At 47.1% G+C, this 19,549-nt stretch overlaps 1 protein-coding gene across 3 annotated transcripts in view; it reads right to left on the minus strand.

Annotated features, from left to right (window-relative positions):
- LOC115503724 (CREB binding protein) overlaps positions 1-19,549 on the minus strand; it is a 128,092-nt gene that overhangs the window by 16,037 nt on the left and 92,506 nt on the right. For 2 of the 3 annotated variants that reach the window (XM_030300056.1, XM_030300055.1), the window contains 8 exons: positions 18,424-18,840; positions 16,651-16,830; positions 15,498-15,687; positions 11,669-11,787; positions 10,339-10,578; positions 9,795-9,883; positions 4,253-4,333; positions 2,679-2,735 (listed from right to left, as the gene is read on the minus strand). In XM_030300056.1, coding sequence (XP_030155916.1) covers positions 2,679-2,735; positions 4,253-4,333; positions 9,795-9,883; positions 10,339-10,578; positions 11,669-11,787; positions 15,498-15,687; positions 16,651-16,830; positions 18,424-18,840 — 1,373 coding nt within the window. The remainder of the gene's footprint in view (positions 1-2,678; positions 2,736-4,252; positions 4,334-9,794; positions 9,884-10,338; positions 10,579-11,668; positions 11,788-15,497; positions 15,688-16,650; positions 16,831-18,423; positions 18,841-19,549) is intronic. The other variant, XM_030300057.1, reaches the window with a different exon arrangement.

The following is a 19,549-nucleotide window of genomic DNA, read 5'->3' on the forward strand; positions in this document are numbered from 1 at the left end:
AGGACTAGAAGGCACCACACCTCCTCCAACTCTGCTAAGTTTCAGCTCTTCCTATCAGCCTTGATGCTGAGCCCCGGTAACCTGACGTACACTCTCGACACTGCCTTGAGTCCTGGGCCCCCATCTCTCCTCTGCCCCTGCTGAGCAAGCCTTCAGCCACGGATCCAGTCTAACTCTGCCTCTCTGTTCCTACTTGGTCGGGACGGGGAAAGGACACACATGTGCAAAACTGTGTACAACAGCAGCACGAGTGCCTAGTTCATGGCCTGCCAGCACTCTGCAGCATCCTGTGCTGTCGTGACCGCCACCACCACCCCCCGCCTCCCATGGCTGCTCTGTCTGGACCTTGCTCTTTGCCTCTAGTGCTGCCTTGCCCCCAACCAGCTCCTTCTCTGAAACCTCAGCAGTGGGGCTCATACTCTGTGTTAGGAATTTAAAGGGTCGCCAGGCAACAGTTCCCTGTTTCTGTGCCCCCTCCAAAGATACTCCACTCTCAATGTTTTCCCATGTGACAGAAGAGGACTATCAAGGGGCGCCTGGGTGGCGCAGTCGGTTAAGCGTCCGACTTCAGCCAGGTCACGATCTCGCGGTCCGTGAGTTCGAGCCCCGCGTCGGGCTCTGGGCTGATGGCTCAGGGCCTGGAGCCTGTTTCCGATTCTGTGTCTCCCTCTCTCTCTGCCCCTCCCCCGTTCATGCTCTGTCTCTCTCTGTCCCCAAAATAAATAAACGTTGAAAAAAAAAAAAAAATAAAAAAAAAAAAAAAAAAAAAAAAAGAAAAGGACACTCACAAAAAAAAAAGAAAAAAAAAAAAAAAAATGGGCTAGGGGCGGCTGGGTGGCTCAGTCAGTTAAGTGTCCAGCTCGTCCGTTCGGCTCAGGCCATGATCTCACGGTTTGTGGGTTTGAGCCCCGTGTCGGGGTCACCGCTCTCAGAGCGGAGCCTGCTTGGGATCCTCTCTCTGCCCTTCTCCTACCTGTGCTCTCTCTTTCTCTCTCAAAATAAACAACAACAAAACTATGTTCTAGACCTCATTCTATCAATTTTCAATTTCATCCTCTCCCCAAGAACCATTATTAACCACGTGGCTGGCTCCCGTTCCCATGTTTCCTGTTCATGCACAAGCATCTCAGCGGCCACCTAGATGGTCCCCTTCCTCACCCGCACAGTGTGGCTTCTCCTATCAAGAGGTGCTCCTTTATTCAGGTCAAGCTTCTACTTCCTGCCTGAGCTGTTGCTCTGAGTCTCTTAACTAGCTTCCTACTGGAAAGCAAAGTCATTTCCTGGCCTGGTGAATCCACCTCACAGATCCAGGATGATCTTTCCACAGCAGAAACCAATGAAGTCCTTCAAAACCTCCAGGGCACACAGAAGAGATCCATATGTCAAAGAACAGTGTAAGTGGCCCTTCACCCAGTGCAGGGGAGGTTCACATAATGTGAACAACGGACACAGAACATCAGGACAGACGATCCACTGGTGATGAAAAATACGGGGCACAGCCTCCTCACGCACCAGGCACTGTGCTGAGGCTGGAGCTCGAGTAGCTGCCGTGCCCTCCCCTACTGCCTGGGCACTGCTGCTGGGAAAGCCCGGGTGAGCTCCCAACAGGAAAGCCCTTCAAAATGAGCCCCTGGTGCAAAGTCTCCATCTTCCACTGCAGCATTCGACCCCCCCCCCCCAACCCCCGAGCTGGGGCGTTGGGACCAAGGGAAGGAGGACCTATCTCTCGGCTCCCAAACATCCCATGGTGTTGGAGCTTGTGCTCACCGAAGCAACAGAACACAATGGGCACCTCCACACGCTGGGGTGCTCTGAGCACTTGGCTTTAGGGACCTGGAGACACTGCCACATGGAAGGAACTCTGAAGCCTCTTTGGGGGTTATCGCAAAGCAAACTTTGCAAAAGAAGCATCCTCACTGACCAGTGGAGACAACAAGAGGATCTGACAATGGCCTTTGGAAATACACCAAAGTGGCAAGAACATACGCCAGGCCTCCTGTTACTCGTTTTTATTTTTTTATTTTTATTTTTTTTTTAATTTTTTTTTTTTCAACGTTTATTTATTTTTTGGGACAGAGAGAGACAGAGCATGAACGGGGGAGGGGCAGAGAGAGAGGGAGACACAGAATCGGAAACAGGCTCCAGGCTCTGAGCCATCAGCCCAGAGCCCGACGCGGGGCTCGAACTCACGGACCGCGAGATCGTGACCTGGCTGAAGTCGGACGCTTAACCGACTGCGCCACCCAGGCGCCCCCTGTTACTCGTTTTTAAACAGTCGTTTCTAAAAAGTTTCCTTTCTGAAATTTCCCTTTAAAAGGTGTTAGTGCTACCCCAGCAAATATTCATATCTTTAGTCTCTAAAGAGTCACACTAAACGGCCTCTCAACAACCATGATGACGGAGTTAGCAGAAAGGTTCTGAGAGAACCAAAGCATATCCATCTGATGTCACTGCTGTTAAAATTCAGGAACTGGACAGGATGCTGCAGAGACATACATATTTTGTTTGAGGTAAAAAGAACGCATACCTGAAATAACTTCACACAGAGAATCCCACCCGGGGCAACCCACTCCCAACATTCCAAAGGGGCCTTCTCCTGCAGGCCCGTCACAAGGAGGGATTTTCCCGATCTGAAGCTTAAAATCCAAAAGTCAGAAAGAAATCGCTTATCTACTCACGGTTCAGGATCTAAGGTATCATTTTTCTTCTTTTCAAACTGATCCTTTGAAATTGTCCTTGTTTAAAAAAAAAAGGGGGGGAAGAAAGAAAACTGTTAATTAACTAAATGTATTTCTTGAGCATGAACTACAGGGTCTGTGGGATATTATTTTATAACTACTTTTTCAAATAAAAAGTAAATAATGGTCAGCTGGAATCTCAAGTATAAAACTTGTTTCCACAGAAAGTACTATCGTATGTTTTTCTCTATCTGCCTTGGATATTTCCTCCCAACTATCACCAGGACTTATTATGAGATTTAATTAAGACTAGTCAAAATATGATGCCAAAATCGTGTTGAGACCCAAAACTATAAACTGTCGATTCAATCTGTACGGTGAATGACTCCTGGATCTGACTGATAATTGGCATGATCAAGTCTTGTAATGGTAACTGAATTAGATGACACAGGATCAGCATCTACTTGGGGATATTTGACTTATTTTTAAAGAACTGAGTGTTTGGTTTCTATACGGTCCTTTTGTTATGATCAGTGTATATGCGAATTATCTCTGATTCACAGAGTTATATAAGCCAATTATTAATCACGAAATTGGACCAAAGTGTTAGAATTACAAGGGATGTAAAAATAAACTGAATACAGAGAAGGTCTGTCACGTCAGTTTGTATGTCTCACTAGTGGCCACGATTTGCTCTGTGTCTGGATAAAGTAAAGCTGACGTGCAGAGTCCATGGCCACTGCTTGGGCCAGAAGCCTTCCCACCGGTGGTGGACAGTCACACTAGCAGGGCAGGAGTCATGACAGAGTCAGGAGAAAAGAGAGAACCACAAGATGCTGGCAGCCCTCGGCAGACCCGGTGGCTGGCAGGCTTTCGGTATCTCAAGCACGTGCACGAGTTGACCATTCAACTGGTGGGTTCGCCTCTTCTGGCCACATTCTATGTGACCGCTCAGAGGTGAACTCCATCAAGGGATAAGCTTTGGGGAGGAAAAGGTGAACTCAGTGAAGGAATGAGTGGACCAACTCAGGCCTGTGCACGCTGGAGCAAGTGCCACACCTCCAGCCACAAGGAGGCAGGTTTACCCTCTGGGGTCTCACTGCCTTCCGTCACAGGCTCTGCAGCTTAGAGGACAGAGAGTTCAGTAGAAGATCGGAAGAATGCTAAAGGCGGGGTATGTACACACGATTCGTTTTTCGTCACTGCCAGTTCTGTCAAAAGGGAACTGGTTTCTTGGGTCTAAGTGAAAATTTACAATTTCCCCAAAGGGAGGAGGACCACCACCAGGAAAAAGCAGGAGTTTTAAAGGAAGAGACACAGTGAGGTCAACAGAGACCAGTCTGCTGCTGCGGAGGCTACGGGTGTCACAGTCTCGTGAGGAGGGAACAATGTGGAGGTGGCAGCCGTGTCTAGCTGAAGAGCTACATTCTGACGCAGGAACGTGGGCGTGGCAAATATGAAAAAACACACCACCCGGAAGTCAAAATGGCAGAGGTGCTTCCCTTTTAATCGCGGACAAGAGGGACAAAACAATTACGAGTCAACCCCGAGAAAAATGATAGCATAGTACTTACGTCTGGGGTTGTGAAGGGTCGTCACCCAGGGTAACATTCTCCCCCTGGATCTCTGTGAAACACTTCTCACAGAAATGATACCTGTCAGCAAGAAGGCCATACTTGGGTGAACTGGTCCATCATAACACACAGCCACCCAAGCAACGAAGCCACCAATCAGAGCAGGGCAGATCACCACGACGAAGGGGGGGCGTTGTTGGTTGATTGATGGGTCAGTGAGGACAATGGAAGGAACAGGGGCAGGTGGGGAAGGGCAGGATTAGAGAACAGGGGAGGGAACAAATAGCACAGACATGAAGGTAAGACGCAAACACCGAGACAACACAGAGCAGAAAGCCAAGGCAAAGCTTGATTAGCATTCGGTCTCACTGCACACATCACAGGCCATCATCACTAACAACGGCTGGGCTCGGGCCAGCTCCGAGATGCAAACGTTTTCAAGGAGTTGTTAATACTAGAATTGCAAGGAGCCTCAATTTAGGAGTTCGAATTTTGTTATTACTTCAGAGAAAATCAAATATAACTCCAGGGTTTGCGATGGAGAAGTTTTACTTCGAACAAAACAGTCTGACAAAGGCCTTAAAAAAGCAATTATTTTTCAAAACGGAAAATTTATGCTTGACAGCAATGCACAGATTTTATTTCCGGTATTAAGCCAGATCTTTTAAAGGTATGAAAATGTTGGGCACGCAGAACCGGTTTTAATTTTTTTCCTGTTATTTTTCTCATGTTAATCACTTCGTTAAACGAGTTACAATACGAATGAAACCAAATCCGTATTCTGGACAAACATTTAACAGAAATGCAGTCGGGGTCAAAGACTTTCCAGCCATTTATCAGTACGAATGTACAGAGAAAAAAAACTGTGATATATTGTATAAACAATACAATATATGTAAATCCATGAACAATCAATCTCAAAGACTTTGAAAATTCAGTTCTAAAGCTTTGGTTTAAACTGTTTGGTACTGGGACCAATCATTCACCAATCTGAGATCCTCAGTGATTGACTGCTCTGACTTGGTGACAATCCAAGTTAAGCAAATTTGGAAAGTTGATCTTTAGAGCACAATCTGCATTTGAGAAATTATCCATCACCCCAATTTCTTGTAAGATAATACAAGCCTGGGCTCAAGCTATCCAAGAAGAACAATTAAAATAAAAACTCTTAAATGTTTGGAAAGGAGACGAATGAGAAATCAACAGAAGTGCAGGCTGACGCTGCATCAAACAAGATGAGCACACAAGAATACTGTAAAAATAAACAAGCCGAATGGAGGTGAATTCACAAGCGAAAAGGATGAGTAGAAGGTAGTGGCAGCAGCACAACAAAATGCGGTTTTAGTGCTCAAAACTACGTCTACAAGATGCCAAGAGGATTAGTGTTAAAGACACTGTGACGAGACTCGGAGTGCCACACCGCACGGACACGCGCAGGGGACGCGGCAGCTCGCAGGGTCACTCACGCACGCGCACGCGCACACACGCCTTCAAGGACGGAGGCGCAGGCCCCCACCCGGCCGTCTGTCTCCATTCCTGCTCACATCAGTCCCCAGCGAGTTCTAATTCTAGTCTTAATTACACACACTAAGCATTCTGTCTGCTGGACTTCACCGACTAAACACACAGAGTCAATTAAAAGCACAAAACTTCAGAGTGCAGCATCTCAAAATGGTCCGATCTTTCCGTCTGTCGATGAAGGCATGACAGACTCACTGTGGGGAGGAACTGGATTAATGAAAGTTTCTTCCCGGGACCAGTTTACTTGTGATGATCCAATCAATGAATTCTGCCAAGAGTAAAAACTCTGACCAAGAACAAACAGATAAATATTGCTGTTTAAAAATATCTACATCTATGTTTTTGTTTTGTTTTGTTTTGTTTTCTGAATCAACTATAACAAGATGCTGGCTATTCACTATTTTGGAAATGTTCTTACAGAGCCTTAAATCATGTGGTAAACAGGATTTCCATGTGCAGGAGGGCGTGATCGTCACTGGCAATTAAAGTGCAGAAACCATAAACCAATTCAGGGGCAAACAGAACAATATGCAAAAAAGATATCCCCCTCAACATGAACTATTTCTCTTTTAAAAATAAAACTTGTAGGGGCGCCTGGGTGGCTCAGTCGGTTGAGCGTCTGACTTCAGCTCAGGTCATGATCTCACACTCCATGAGCTCGAGTCCTGTGTCAGGCTCTGTGCTGACAGCTCAGAGCCTGGAGCCTGCTTCAGATTCTGTGTCTCCCTCTCTCTCTGCCCCTCCCCTGCTCATGCTCTGTCTCTCTCTGTCTCAAAAATAAATAAAAACATTTAAAAAAATAAAAATAAAACTTGGAATTGAGTGTTCCAATTCATTTTATGATCAAGCATACAGCTACCGCCGGCTAGCGAAAAGGTGAACTCGTCTGGAAGTGAAATCGCCACAACAGTTACACGTGAGGCAAAACGGCTTTAAGATCCTGGACAGACTCTTAGCCCTTATTCAAGCAGGACATCAAGCCCAGCGACATCCAGGAAACAAGAACCATCAGCCCATCACTCTCCGGCGGAGGAAACTAGCCCGGAGCAAAGCCCTGATGCCTTAATGGCAGACCCCAGTGATGCTGGAAGCCTACACCCTCCATGGGCAACTAACCCGGATCTCCAAAGCACCTCCGGGATGGAAACTGGGAGGCACAGAAACAGTGTGTGTCCCAAAGCAAGTGGAGACATTGGAGAATCGAACGTGCTGGGTTTGAGAAGGGTCCTGAGAGGCGGCAACAGTCTGGAGAAGGGGCACAGCCACCCACTGGTCAAGTCTGCTGAAACTGCCCTGGCAATCACTGGGGGACATACTGGAATGCCACACTGTCCCCCCCTTTATTACCTAGTCCAAACTTTATTCCCCCTAAAAATACAGAATGGTTCAGAAAGTCACTTTTCAATCTTAAGAGCCTCGGTGACACTCTGCCTTGTGTGAAGAAAGCAACCAGATGAACATGGAACTGCAAAGGAGAAATACTTCACGTAATCCAACAACGATGTGCATGTGGGTACCTAAAATTAGCACAATATGATTGCGTAGTTTCTCTGTAAGGGTAATTTAATGTATGGAGTAAATTTTCAAATGCAGATTGTTTTAAGTACCATAATAGTATACAAAAATAACTGGGATATCTAAAGATAGTAACTGAAAAATTTATACACAAGTTTTCCCAACATGAGTTTCAAATATTCAAAGCATGGAAACAAGTGAAGACGGGTTTACATGCTAGTTTATATTAGTTTCACTTGTTCAAGTGGTCTGTAGGACATCCTATTGCTCGAGGTGCCCAGTTTAGGACAAGGAGTGCCAAAACAATTATTTGTGAGAACACCACGGTGTTCACAAGTAGTCAGAGATGCAAATAAAAACTTAAGCAGTTAAGATGTTCATCGTGGAGTGAGGCCACTGCTTTCTTAGCATTACAGCACGTTAGTCTCTGCAAGCACAGTGTCCTAGGAAGCAGGCCTTGCGAGATTCAGTGAAGGAGCGGGATGCCTACGCTTTAGGCCAGAACTTTATTTCTGTCTCTACTCGTAAGAAAAACACTTTTGTTCAGTAAAGATGAAATTCTACACAAAAATAAAACTGGACATTTCAGATCTTCCCAAACAACCCCATGGCTGTGCTCCCCGAGTAACCTCCTGCCAGAGAGAAGTGTGCCTTGATCCTATCAGTTCTACTGAAATTAATTGCTCTCAAATGAGCAAATCAGTAAAGGCAGGGTCCCAAAGGACATAGGAACAGTGAAACAACAATGAAAAGGCCCCCAAATTTTAGAAATGGAAGCAAGCAACCTGCTGTCTGTTCTTCCTTCTAGACCCAAACCACGTTGGGCACTCAGCAGCGGGGGCATTTTTCAGGAAACAGGTAACTGAAATCTGTTCTCTTAAAATTTCCCAACTTTATTTTGCTTGGCACGTAAGTTTCCAAAGTGAATTCCTGTTCATTGTTTCACGGAGACTGACAACCGAGGTTGTTAGGGAAGGTGTTATTGTGCTTGTATTATGAACAAGAAGGTAAAACTTCATACGTTATGGGACATGCTAAAGGTCAGGGGGCTAGAACTGTAGCTGAAAGGGCCAGAACTCCCCCAAGAGCACTTGTCAGTACAGGAGAGATTCCATCAAGAAGGAACTATGGTATTATTTCAAACTGTCTCCCACCGATAGAAAGGGAAGCTAGGACAGAAACTAAATTCCTGATGTTAACGTATTTTTAACGTTAAGGATGGGGTACAGGCCACACTCCAGCACCTCACTCTAACTGAACGGTGCCCGAACAAGCAGGCTGGGCAAGGCTTAGCAATCTTTCTTTTGAGACATGTTTATGTCAATAGTTTTTGCTTTTGTTTTAAAGTAGAATTTTGAAGGGATTTACTAATCATAAATATGATTAGATATTTTTAAAAATTGGAAGTATTTTAAAATCATCAGAACACAGATCATTTCAAAACTAAATATTATTGAGGCCTGCACGTGTACCTCTGAACAAATAACAAAAAGCCCTCTACTTCGAAATATAGGAACATATGCAATTACTAGAAGCAGACAAGATCAAATCATCAAAACCTCAAACCCCAATACTGACATTTAATGCTTGAGCCTACAGACGAGGAACAGGCACAGAGCTGAACCTTGGTCACAGAAATTTGGTCGCCTATTCCTCAAATGGAGGCAAGGTAACTGAATGTGACCAAGATTTACAACCTGTGCCCCCAGGGAGGATGCCCTTGTGCTATGGCAACATGTGGCCGCCTGAAACAGGAGACACAGACAAGTTCAATTTTCAAAATGGCCCCAAAACTATGGAGGTTGTATTTGTGTGTGGCAAATTAACAACAAAAAAATACTATTTTCATTCTCTTTTACTTAAGACAGAAAACCCATTTAGCCATCCCCACATTTTAAGAGAATGGCAAATATTTCTCCAGGATAACTACCACTCACAAAACCCTGAAACGGCCATCCTATGATGGGGAGAACTCAACAAGAATGCAAGATCTCATTCAGTGTTGTGTTATTAATTTTAAAAAAAGTTTAAGTCTAAAGCTTTTATTCATTTTTATTTACTTTTCCTTTTATTATTTTTTTAATGAAATATCATCAATGTAAGTCTTCCCATCAGACTGTCCGGCCCAAATTATGTAGGCAAATATTTACACGTGAAATAATAAAATACGATGTTTCCACTTAAGATCTTCAAAAAGGTATGTGAACCCTTATTAGAGTTACTCTGGACTCCAGACTCTTCGGTGGTTACATTTTGGAAAGACCACAGCTTAAGAACTAACCTTCCTGACTCAAGTAGTGCAGCAAGCAGGAGCTTCAAATGCTACCGTGTAAGAGCATGCTTTCAAATTAAGAGACCATGGGCCTGAGTGACTAAGCAGCACGCAGAGTGGCCCATTCCATTAGAACTCCAGAAAAGACATAACCCAGGCTATACTCAGACGGACCTGCTCGCCCTGAGACCTTCGTCCTGTGCCTATAAGCCAGGACGCTGGCTCGGTGCTCACCTGTTCTGATAGCTGTAGTAGGCAGCGTCGCGAGGAATTGTACACAGCTGCTTCCCGTAGCAGCACAAAGTCTGTGGGGAAAACTCATACTGCAAAAACAAAGGAGAAAATACTAAAAACGTATCCCAGTGACTGGCCTACAATGCTCTAGTTCACTAAGAAGAGCTGTCAGATTCAGCTAGTAAGATATTCCTATCGGTACATGGTATAGTTTTCTAACAATTTGCATAGCTGTTTAATAAAGACATTTTTGGATTCCATGTGACAAAATCAACGTCAAAAGACATTTGTTACACATAGATAAAGGTACAGAGGAGCAGCCAGAAAGGCATAACCCAAGGTCCTCCCCAATAAGCAACTCTAGCTTTGATCACCCATTACATGGCTTCAGGCAATCGACTTGTTTTACAAATGCCCAGACTCCATCCAGGTCTTTCCCAGAACACAGGTGGGATACAATGTGGAGTCTATCATGTTATCATAATACCTGCTCTGGCTAACTTAACTGGCAAAGTTCACTTTCCAAAAAAAGTCTAAACTGTACCTTGCGCCCACAACAATATCCAAGGGACTGCATGACGGGGTCAATTTCCTGCTCAAAGACCTCAGCAAGTTTGCTGCAGAACTTATAGACCCGGGACGTCTTCCGGTTATAGAGCCAGGCGTTGTTGAACATGAGCCAGACGTCATCCACATACTGCCAGGGTTCTTGGTACTGCCCCGTGTCCAGCTTCCGCTTGATGGTGGAAAGGTCCATAGGGTTCTTGACAATGTCAAAATAATCCTTAAAGACAAAAAAGTCTCAGTCTAGTGGATCCCCCCAATACTAAATGCCAGCCTTGCAGAGCAGCTTTATCTTAAGCAAAACAGAAACAGGGAGTAACAGAACAACTTCCATTTCTAACAGCAACAAATGGGAAATGAGAAGAAAATAACCTCTGACCTTCCTCTGGTTGAATTATCTAAAACTGTAATTAGTTTTGTCAGGTGTGACCAAATTATTTCAAAGGCAAAGAGAAACATAATATTAATAAGTTATTTAATAAAAAAAATGGGTAAAAGATGTTAATAGAAACCTCCTTGGTTTTTACAATTTATTTTTAAAAAAGGTTTATTTATTTTTGAGACAGTATGGGCGGGGGAGGGGCAGAGAGAGAACAGGGCAGAGGATCCACAGCAGGAGCAGGCTCCACCGCCGTCAGCAGAGAGCCGGATGCAGGGTTGGAACTCACAAAGCGTGAGCTAGTGACTTGAGCTGAAGTGAGATGCTCAACCGACTGAGCCACACCCTGGTGCCCCGAAAAATTTTAAAGTAAGGATTTTACACCACGGAATTAAAATGGTAAGCACATTTATCAGACAGTATGTTTTTCTAGAGATTTACTCTTGGTCCTGGCCAGCAAGATGAAATTCCAAGACAAACACAAAAACAGGAACAAAAATAGTAACACTGCTTAAAAAAAATCTGTTGGGTCACTATGGCCTTTGCGAGACGACCCAGAGATACCAAAATGAGAGGCCCAGGTGCTTTCCAACTGATGATGACCGGTTCTTTCTTTAAAAGCGGCCTTTGAGACGAAGGCTCACACACAGCCCCAAATCTAAGTGAGGCTCCCGGGGCCGTGTGTTTGCAGGCGGTGTGCCCCGGTGCGCTCCCCCACCTCGGACCCTGGGGCAGACAGAATAGGTGGGGAAACACACACCCCACCCAGTGAGTCAAAGGTGTGCAAGAAAGGTGTGCTACTGATTCGACAGAGAAGTTTTTTTAAAGGCGAAAAATCTTCCAAACAAGGGTATGCCACCCAATTTTGAGGTGAAACATGGACACCCGGGAGCTACGCTGGCACGGTTACACTGTCACTACGTGAACTTACCGGGATCCCTAGCAGCTGGGGGTCCACAGGCTGCCGGAAAGGCAAGGACTCCGGGTCCTGGCGGTACAGCGCTTCCAGGGTTGGCATCAGAGCCTGGCGTAATTCTTCCGGCTTAAAGACTGCGGGTAGAAAAACCAGGGGATGACACCATTCACGAGGCACGCAGACGCCTCACCCGCCACATTCCAAATCGAAGCCCGGTCTGCCTCTCTAAGGGTCCAGCCATCTCCATCCCCACGGCCACCCGCGCCACGAGGCCTGCAAGGGCCCCCATTCCCAGCAGGGGCCGTGGACACTCTAAAGCTACGGTGTGGGGCTTCTGCAAACACAGTAACGGGGTTTTAAAAGTGCACCTACGTCATGAGACCAAATACCACACTGACAAGTTCGCCTCTTCAGTAAAAGGGTTTCCAACATTAAAACCGTGTTGAACCGAAAATGAAGCTAACTCCCAAATCTGCTTGAGCCGATGGGTGGTAATAAAGCCATTTTATTGGAAGGGGCCTTTCTTCCTCTGGTGACACTCTTTCTGTCCTTGGCTGAGGTAATCTCAGGCACCTGAGACAAACGGTTTTGTATTCCAACCTCACAAACAAATGTACACACTAAGAGAGCTACCAAATCAAATATTTTCCCCCAAAGTTCTGTGCTGTTCTCTCCACCCCTCAGCCACTCCACTTCCTACTACGCTTTCCGTGGTCACCAATCCAAGGATGAACACCAGCTGCCAAATACATTCAAGACGGTAGGTTCGCACAAAACCCAATGAGTATTCATGGCCAGGAAAATGTGCGTGACAACCCACGAAGGCGAGAGGCGGCTCAGGCGGCAGTGCTCAGGTCGTGCCGCGCCCCGCCCCACCCCGCCCCGAAGTGGGGACCACTGGCGGCCCAGCGCCACTCCCCTCTGCGCGCAGAGGCCGGGCCTGCGGAGCGGATGTGCCCGACAGGAGCCTCACGAGAATACACATCCTGCCTTCGGCTAACCCCTTCTCTTCTATTCTGTTCTTTACAGAAATGGAGTAGCGTTTGGTTTTCTTTGAGTAATTCTTTATAAGAAAACAATTATTTAGTTAATCAACAGCTTTTGCATTCTTCTTAGGCCAGAGATCAGCAAACTCTGACCCACCGGCCCAGTCCAGCCAGCTGCCTTCCTGCGTACAGCTGGGGAGCTAAGATTGGTTTTTATGCTTTTTAATGGTTAGGAAAAAAAGAAAAGAGTAGTATTTCATGATACATGAAATCAAAGGTTAGTCTCCAGAAATAAAGGTTTATTAGAACGCAGTTCTCCTCTGTCTGTGGCGGCTTTCAGGCCACCAAACAGAGTGGCTGCAACAGAGACCGAACGGACGGACGCAAAGCCCACAGGGACTGGTCTGGCTCTTCATGGGGAGCGCGCTGCCCCCTGCTGGAGGCTGCATCCCCTCCTGGTGGCAAGCTCACACGTGGGTCACTTGGGTCCATCACTCATTTACTCGCTCACTACACATTTGTTTAAGACACCTATGCCGAGGGAAAAGCATTTTCAAACTCCTGTCTTCAGCCGCCAGCACTTCCTCAGTCACATTTCAAGTGCTCAGGAGCTACGTGTGGCTGGTGACAAGCACAGAGAGCACAGATAAGTAACGTTTCTGTCGTCACAGAAAGTTCTAGCACTGCTCTAGGCCCTTTCCAAGGGTCTCCGAAATTGTTTACTTTCGTAACATAAAACGATTTTCACAGTAACACTAGGCCGTCATCTTCCTGCCGCACCGTGTGGACATTTGCACGAACAAGCAAAAGGAACCACGAGTAACATCACTCGTGCCGCAGCACCACGCAGGCAGCGGCACCAAACCCGACTCAGTCGTCACCGTGCTCCGTGCTGCTGTGCACACAGAGGAAAACGCGGCAGCCGCACTCAACAACATCCTCGGTCGAGGAGTAAACGTTATTACTGTTAAGGATCTCAACCCTTGGCTACGCGTCTTGATCTCGCAGCACCGAACAGGAAGCGGCCAATGCCCCGGGAGGAGGCGCTCGTGCGCGTGGGGCCGACAGCGGAAGCGGCTGCTTTTCTCAGCTCTGAACAGTACGACCGGGAAAAAGACCGCTAGACAAGCTCCAGGTATTCAGATCTGGGTATGTGGCAGATACTCTCCCAAAAAGGAACAAAATGGGCCAGTTACACCAAGGACAATACACAGTATTTGTTGCCAATGATAAAATTTGGACTTAGGTCAAAATCAGAATTTGGAGAAACTTCTACCTGCCACGTGAGCTTGATTTGACAGCCTCTCAAAATTCCCAAGACTTCTTTTGAAGAGATTCATAGTGATGTTAATAAATGTGATTTTAAACAAATAGTGTACAGTGAAGGGGCGCCTGAGTGGCTCAGTCAATTAAGCGTCTGACTTCGGCTCAGGTCGTGATCGCACAGTTCATGGGTTCGAGCCCCAGGGTGGGATCTGGGCTGAGAGCTCAGAACCTGAAGCCTGCTTCAGATTCTGTGTCTCCCTCTCTCCGCCCCTCCCCCGCTGGCGCTCTATTTCCCTCTCTCTCAAAAATAAAATAAACATAATGTATCGTACAGTGAAGTATGCTGACATTTGGAAAATCGGCGTAATTCAGCAAGCCGAATTCCAAGATGACCAAAGGATCGTGTTATTAAAAAATGAAACAACCTACCCCGCCACGGGTAAAGGATTCATTCATTCACAGCACAAGGCAAACAGATGGACTGTAATGTCACCGGGCATGACACCTTCAGTGCTGCTGTGGACCCAGACTGCACACTGCAACTGAGCTCTGTGAAACTTCCACTCACTGAGTTTTGGTGTAGTATCAAACAAGAATGCTCCCAATGAACTGAAACAAACGAGGCAGCACAAGAGAGCTGGTAGCAGCAGACGGGAGAGTCCAGCCGTGTCTGCCAGACTGAGTCGCAATGTTGTAAAGAAAACACTGTCACGACTCTAAGTATGTTTGCTCTGGGAAGCTTATTTTCCATAAAAATATGTTATTCATGGACGCCATGGAACAGGTGTGTTAGAGAAATACGTATTTTTAAATTTCCGACAGAATAAACAGCGACATAATCCACACAAACAAAACCTCTGGGGTCCTCAATTTTTTGGAGTATAAATGGGCCTGAGACCTGAAAGCTTCTGGTAGCCCATTATCTCCAGGGTCCCTCTCACTGGCAAAATTAAAGAATGTCAGCCTCCGATACATCTCTGTCGTCTTTCCCAAATGTGTCACATGCAGCCCTTATCTTTCTGAGTGACATCCCAACTCCAAGGGTCACCTAACAATGTTCCAACACCCCGTTAACCTCCTTACTCGGGACCTCCAATGGGCAGAGAGCATCCTCACTCACGCGCCCCTCCCGCTGCACCAGGCCACTGGGGCCCACTGCGCTGCACCCTGACTCTTGGCACCCTGCTTCCGGAACATCCGTATCAGCGCACACATGTGCTGCCTCGGTGAGAATTTCCCTGGCACGGCTTTCGGGCGTCCTCCTGCTCAAATCTACCAGTGGCTGTACATGTCTCGCCAGCCAAAGCCCGAGCTCCTCGGCGGGTGCAAGGACTCGGACGCACCCACCCCTCTGGCCTGTCCCTCAGAGCCGTGGCCCGTTTCTCGTTCCTCCCATAAACCCTGTGGGTCCTTAGGCCAGAGTCCAGCTCGCTGTCGTCATTTCTGAAGAGGTAAGACTGGGGGAAGGGCAGGCAGGTAAGAGGTAAGGGGAGGGGCAGTTACTTTCCTGCTTTAGCTTCTAGCCCACAAGTGTGGGATCACAACACGGTGGAAAAGCAGCACAGTTCAAAAGTTCAGGAAACACAACCTACTTTTTTTGCGTGGCTGTGAAGGAGATGTTGACTGAGAGGCGGCCCCATTAGCGCTGCTCTCTTCTTCCTCTTTAGTTTCTACTTTGACTTCCGGTTTCTTCTCGTCCACTTCCATCGGTTCAGATTTCTGTTCTGTTGTGTCTGTTTCTTCTTTAACTTGAGAAGATCCTTGCAGATCCTCCTCCATCATCTTAAAAGAAACAAAATTACAGATAATGATGTACGAATATCAAAAACCTTTATTCTAACTCAGCCTCATCGGAAAGCTCTTAACAATCTATCCGGGCCTGTCAAAACCTTCCCCTGCTCAGCGCTGCATTTACCATGCGCTCTTCTCCTCGGGGAGGAGTGGAGCACCTGGGGCCAGGTGAGTTGCCTTAATACAGCACCACTGCAATTAGAGTGCTAATGTAACAATTTTACATGCCAGAGTGCGTAAAAGACGTGGCCCCCACGCACCCATGACCTGCTCAGGGCTTGTACAGAGAGGAACTCCTACTTTGGAACAAGACTCTCCTTGAAAACTGGGGCCAAGTTTCAAACGCCACATCGCTCTGAGGGCCAGGGAGGTGAGAGAGACGGTGCAGCGGGAGGCGTGCAAGCCGGCAGAGGAGAAGAGACTCTGGCAAACTGGGGCGCCCGATCCCCGTCTAAAGGCTGCGGCTGGGGCTCCCACCCAGACTGCCGCCACGGGAGTGCGAGCACAGTGCTGGGGAGCTTGTGGTTTTCAAAGAAAAGCCAGAAATCCAGTATTATTTGTAATTCCTTGTTTCTAAAAACATTGCGTGGGCCAAACAAAACCTGTCTGTGGGGCTGGATCTAGCTTTCAACTTTTGGCACAGGCGAGTTCGTGCGTGAGCACGCCCTTGTGCCTTCGGGACTCTGCAGAGCCGTGGTGACGTGTCACTGGATGATCCCGTCATTTAAGATATAAACTGGAACTCTTCATTTCTGGCAAAATAAAATGAAGCCTATACCTAGTACCTAAAAATAACCAATCTGTTTTTAATCTGTACCTTCTCTGAACCCGTAATCAAGCAGGATATTAAAACAAAAGGCAGGGTTGTCCACGGAGGGCCTGTAGCATCTCCCCTCGGGACACTTTAGGGACACTCGTGCTGCACATTTGCTCACGCCCGGGAACGGCACCTACCGCAGACCCCGGCTCCCCCTTGGATTCACTGGCATCAGGCTCAGTGTCCTCAGTCTTGACCTCTGCTTTCATCTCCAGCATCGGTGCCTCGGGTCCTGGCTGCTGGGAGTTGGTTTCGGCGCTGGCCACCGAGGAAGGAGTGGGGACCCGATTATCGATGCTGGCTGCTGCCTGGGAAAGCTGTGGAGAGACAAAGATCATCATCTTTGTTAACACCACAGCATAAACGACGTGAAACTCTGCGGCTGAACCAATACACGCTTTTATGTTATTACCATTTCTCAACACTAACCTAAGAGACACAAAGAACTGAAGAACAGAGAAGTTAAAATAGGAATCCCAGAGGAAGTCAGCATTGAGCAGAAACACAAAGAACTTCCCACCAAGAATGCAGAGATGGGACAGCAGGGCTTTCGACATTTTGATATAAAACTAGTTTCCAGAAGTTTTCTACCTAAGTCACAGAACCTCCCATTTTAAAATTAACTGGGGCGCCTGGGTGGCTCAGTCAGTTGGGCGGCCGACTTCGGCTTAGGTCATGATCTTGCAGTCTGTGAGCTCGAGCCCCACGTCCGGCTGTGTGCTGACAGCTTGGAGCCTGGAGCCTGCTTCGGATTCTGCGTCTCCCTGTCTCTCTGCCCCTTCCCCATTCGCAATCTGTCTCTCTGTCTTTCAACAATGAATGAATATTAAAAAAAAAAATTCTTTAAAGTGAACTCCTTCCAATAAAGCCATTGGCGTTTATCGTAAAAGGCTGGAACTCAGATAAACACGTATACGAGTAGGAGTGCATGCCCGTATGGAACAAGAACATATAATTATCCTGTTAATTGCAGGAACAGAGGTGGTGGAGGTAGTGGAGGAATAAGCAAACCTTAAGGGAAGGAAGCACCACCAGAATTCTCAATTTTCAAAGTCTCACCTAATGGAGTTTGAATAAAAGAGAACATAAAATAACACAGGGATCTCATTTATAAATAAGAAACATAAAATAAGGCTAAATAAAAAGCACATTCCCTATGGAGAAATACAAACAGTAATGTTGTATGGAGGGTGTTGTTGTTGAGATTTATTTTGATAGGTTTATAAATAAAACATCCTTAGTCCCCAAGAATGAAGTTCACGTATTTCAGGGGGAAGGGTGGTTTCTAAGTTAGGCTGATAAGACGACAGACAGGAAGATGTCAGCGGCCACCAGGGCAGGGGTGCAGAGGGTGGTGAGTGGGCAGCACCGGCTGCTCGCTGCCAGCAGGTCCGCGGAGCACGGGGCAGACCTGAGCCACAGGAAGTGCTAACCTGAGTCTGCCATTTTGTCACAGAAAGAAAAGGCTCCCGGTCTGAAAACAAGGCTAACAGGTGAAGGCAAAGCACACACAATTAGGTACGTGTCTTGTTCACCAAACACAGTAGTCTAAGAGAAAAACTACTAAAACTCAGAGGATGTCAACCTGCGATGGATAATGGGCAACACACGGCTCCTAAGTACAGACAGTTTAAAAAAATCTACAGAGGACCCATGTGGGATTTCCTTGTAAGTGCCCATTTCTGAAAACTCATTTAATTAGGGAAGATAATCTTAAATCACATCCAGCCAAACACAAACACGGCCTATGGAGGCAATGTCGGAAATCAAACACAGCTTGTTATGGTTGGATTAGGGCACAGATACTTTCTGGGGCTGCACTGAAACGCTGTAGCGACTTCACGACAGCATTTTTTATGGAGAAGTTCTCCATTATGAGTCTCCACCCAAAGACAGACCGCAAGGCTCACCGGTGTGCCGGGAGGCTGGGCATGCACAGGCGTCGGCTGCTGTTGTGATGACTGAGGGGTGGCCACAGACGGGGGCTGGACTGGGGTCTGAGGCTGTGGGGTCACCTGGGCCTGGGCTGCTGCCTGGACCGTCGGGGTGCTCTGGGTCTGGCTGGCACTGGGCACCGAGCCGGGAGTCGGGGTAGGGGTCTGCCCGGAAGACGACACAGGAGTCGATGGCTGGGTGGGAGCTGCTGGCTGGGGAGGAGTCATCCCAGGCGCCGACGGGTGCTGGAGAGACGGCATGCCCGCGGCCGTGGAAGCAGGGGGTGGCGTCTGGTGCAACGGTGACTGTGTCACTGGTGGACAAGGCAGCTGGCTGGCCTGAGGCCCAAGCATGTTCAGAGGGTTAGGAAGAGCAGCACCAGGCACCTGTCCCTAACGGAGGGAACAGAGTATGTTAAAATAATTTCCCCCATGTCAGAATGTGGCAATAGACTTGAAGAATTAAATGCATGAAAATCTAACCACGGTTTCCGGGTGAGGTCTGCCTGGTGAGGTCTGCCGGTTTCAAGAGAATGTTCCATTTGTAACAATTCACCCAGCTGTACACTTACAACAACACGCACTTTCCAGCGAAGTTAGCGAAGTTACTGCTACAAAATATCTCTCGGACCGTGACTTACAGACCGGCTGAAACGTCTGGCTCAAACGAGCACGGCCACTCAGCTTACTAGCATCATGCTCCAAAGCCATCTACCCACAGCTCAGACCACTGGAAAAAGTGTTTCTTTTGCAAAAAAGCTGGGTTACTGAAACACTGAAATGTTTCAGTACAGTGATTTGCAACTGGGGACACGCTTCACATAATTATTTGCGGACTTTTAAAAAACAGATCCCAAATCACTGCTCTCGGGCAGGGGTCTGCAAACCAGCAACAGTGGCCAAATCCAGCTAGCTGCCTGTTCCTCTAATAAAGTCTTATTGAAACACAGCCACACCCCCTCATTTCATTTATGTGTGAACGAATATGCCTATGGCTGCTTTTCCACTACAGTGGAGCTGAGTGGTTAAAACAAAGACCCTTATGGCCCACAGAGTGAAAACTATTTACAGGACAAGTTTGCTGTTCTAGAGCAAGGACGTA

Source organism: Lynx canadensis, chromosome E3 (assembly GCF_007474595.2).
Source record: "Lynx canadensis isolate LIC74 chromosome E3, mLynCan4.pri.v2, whole genome shotgun sequence".
Taxonomy (NCBI): Eukaryota; Metazoa; Chordata; class Mammalia; order Carnivora; family Felidae; genus Lynx; species Lynx canadensis.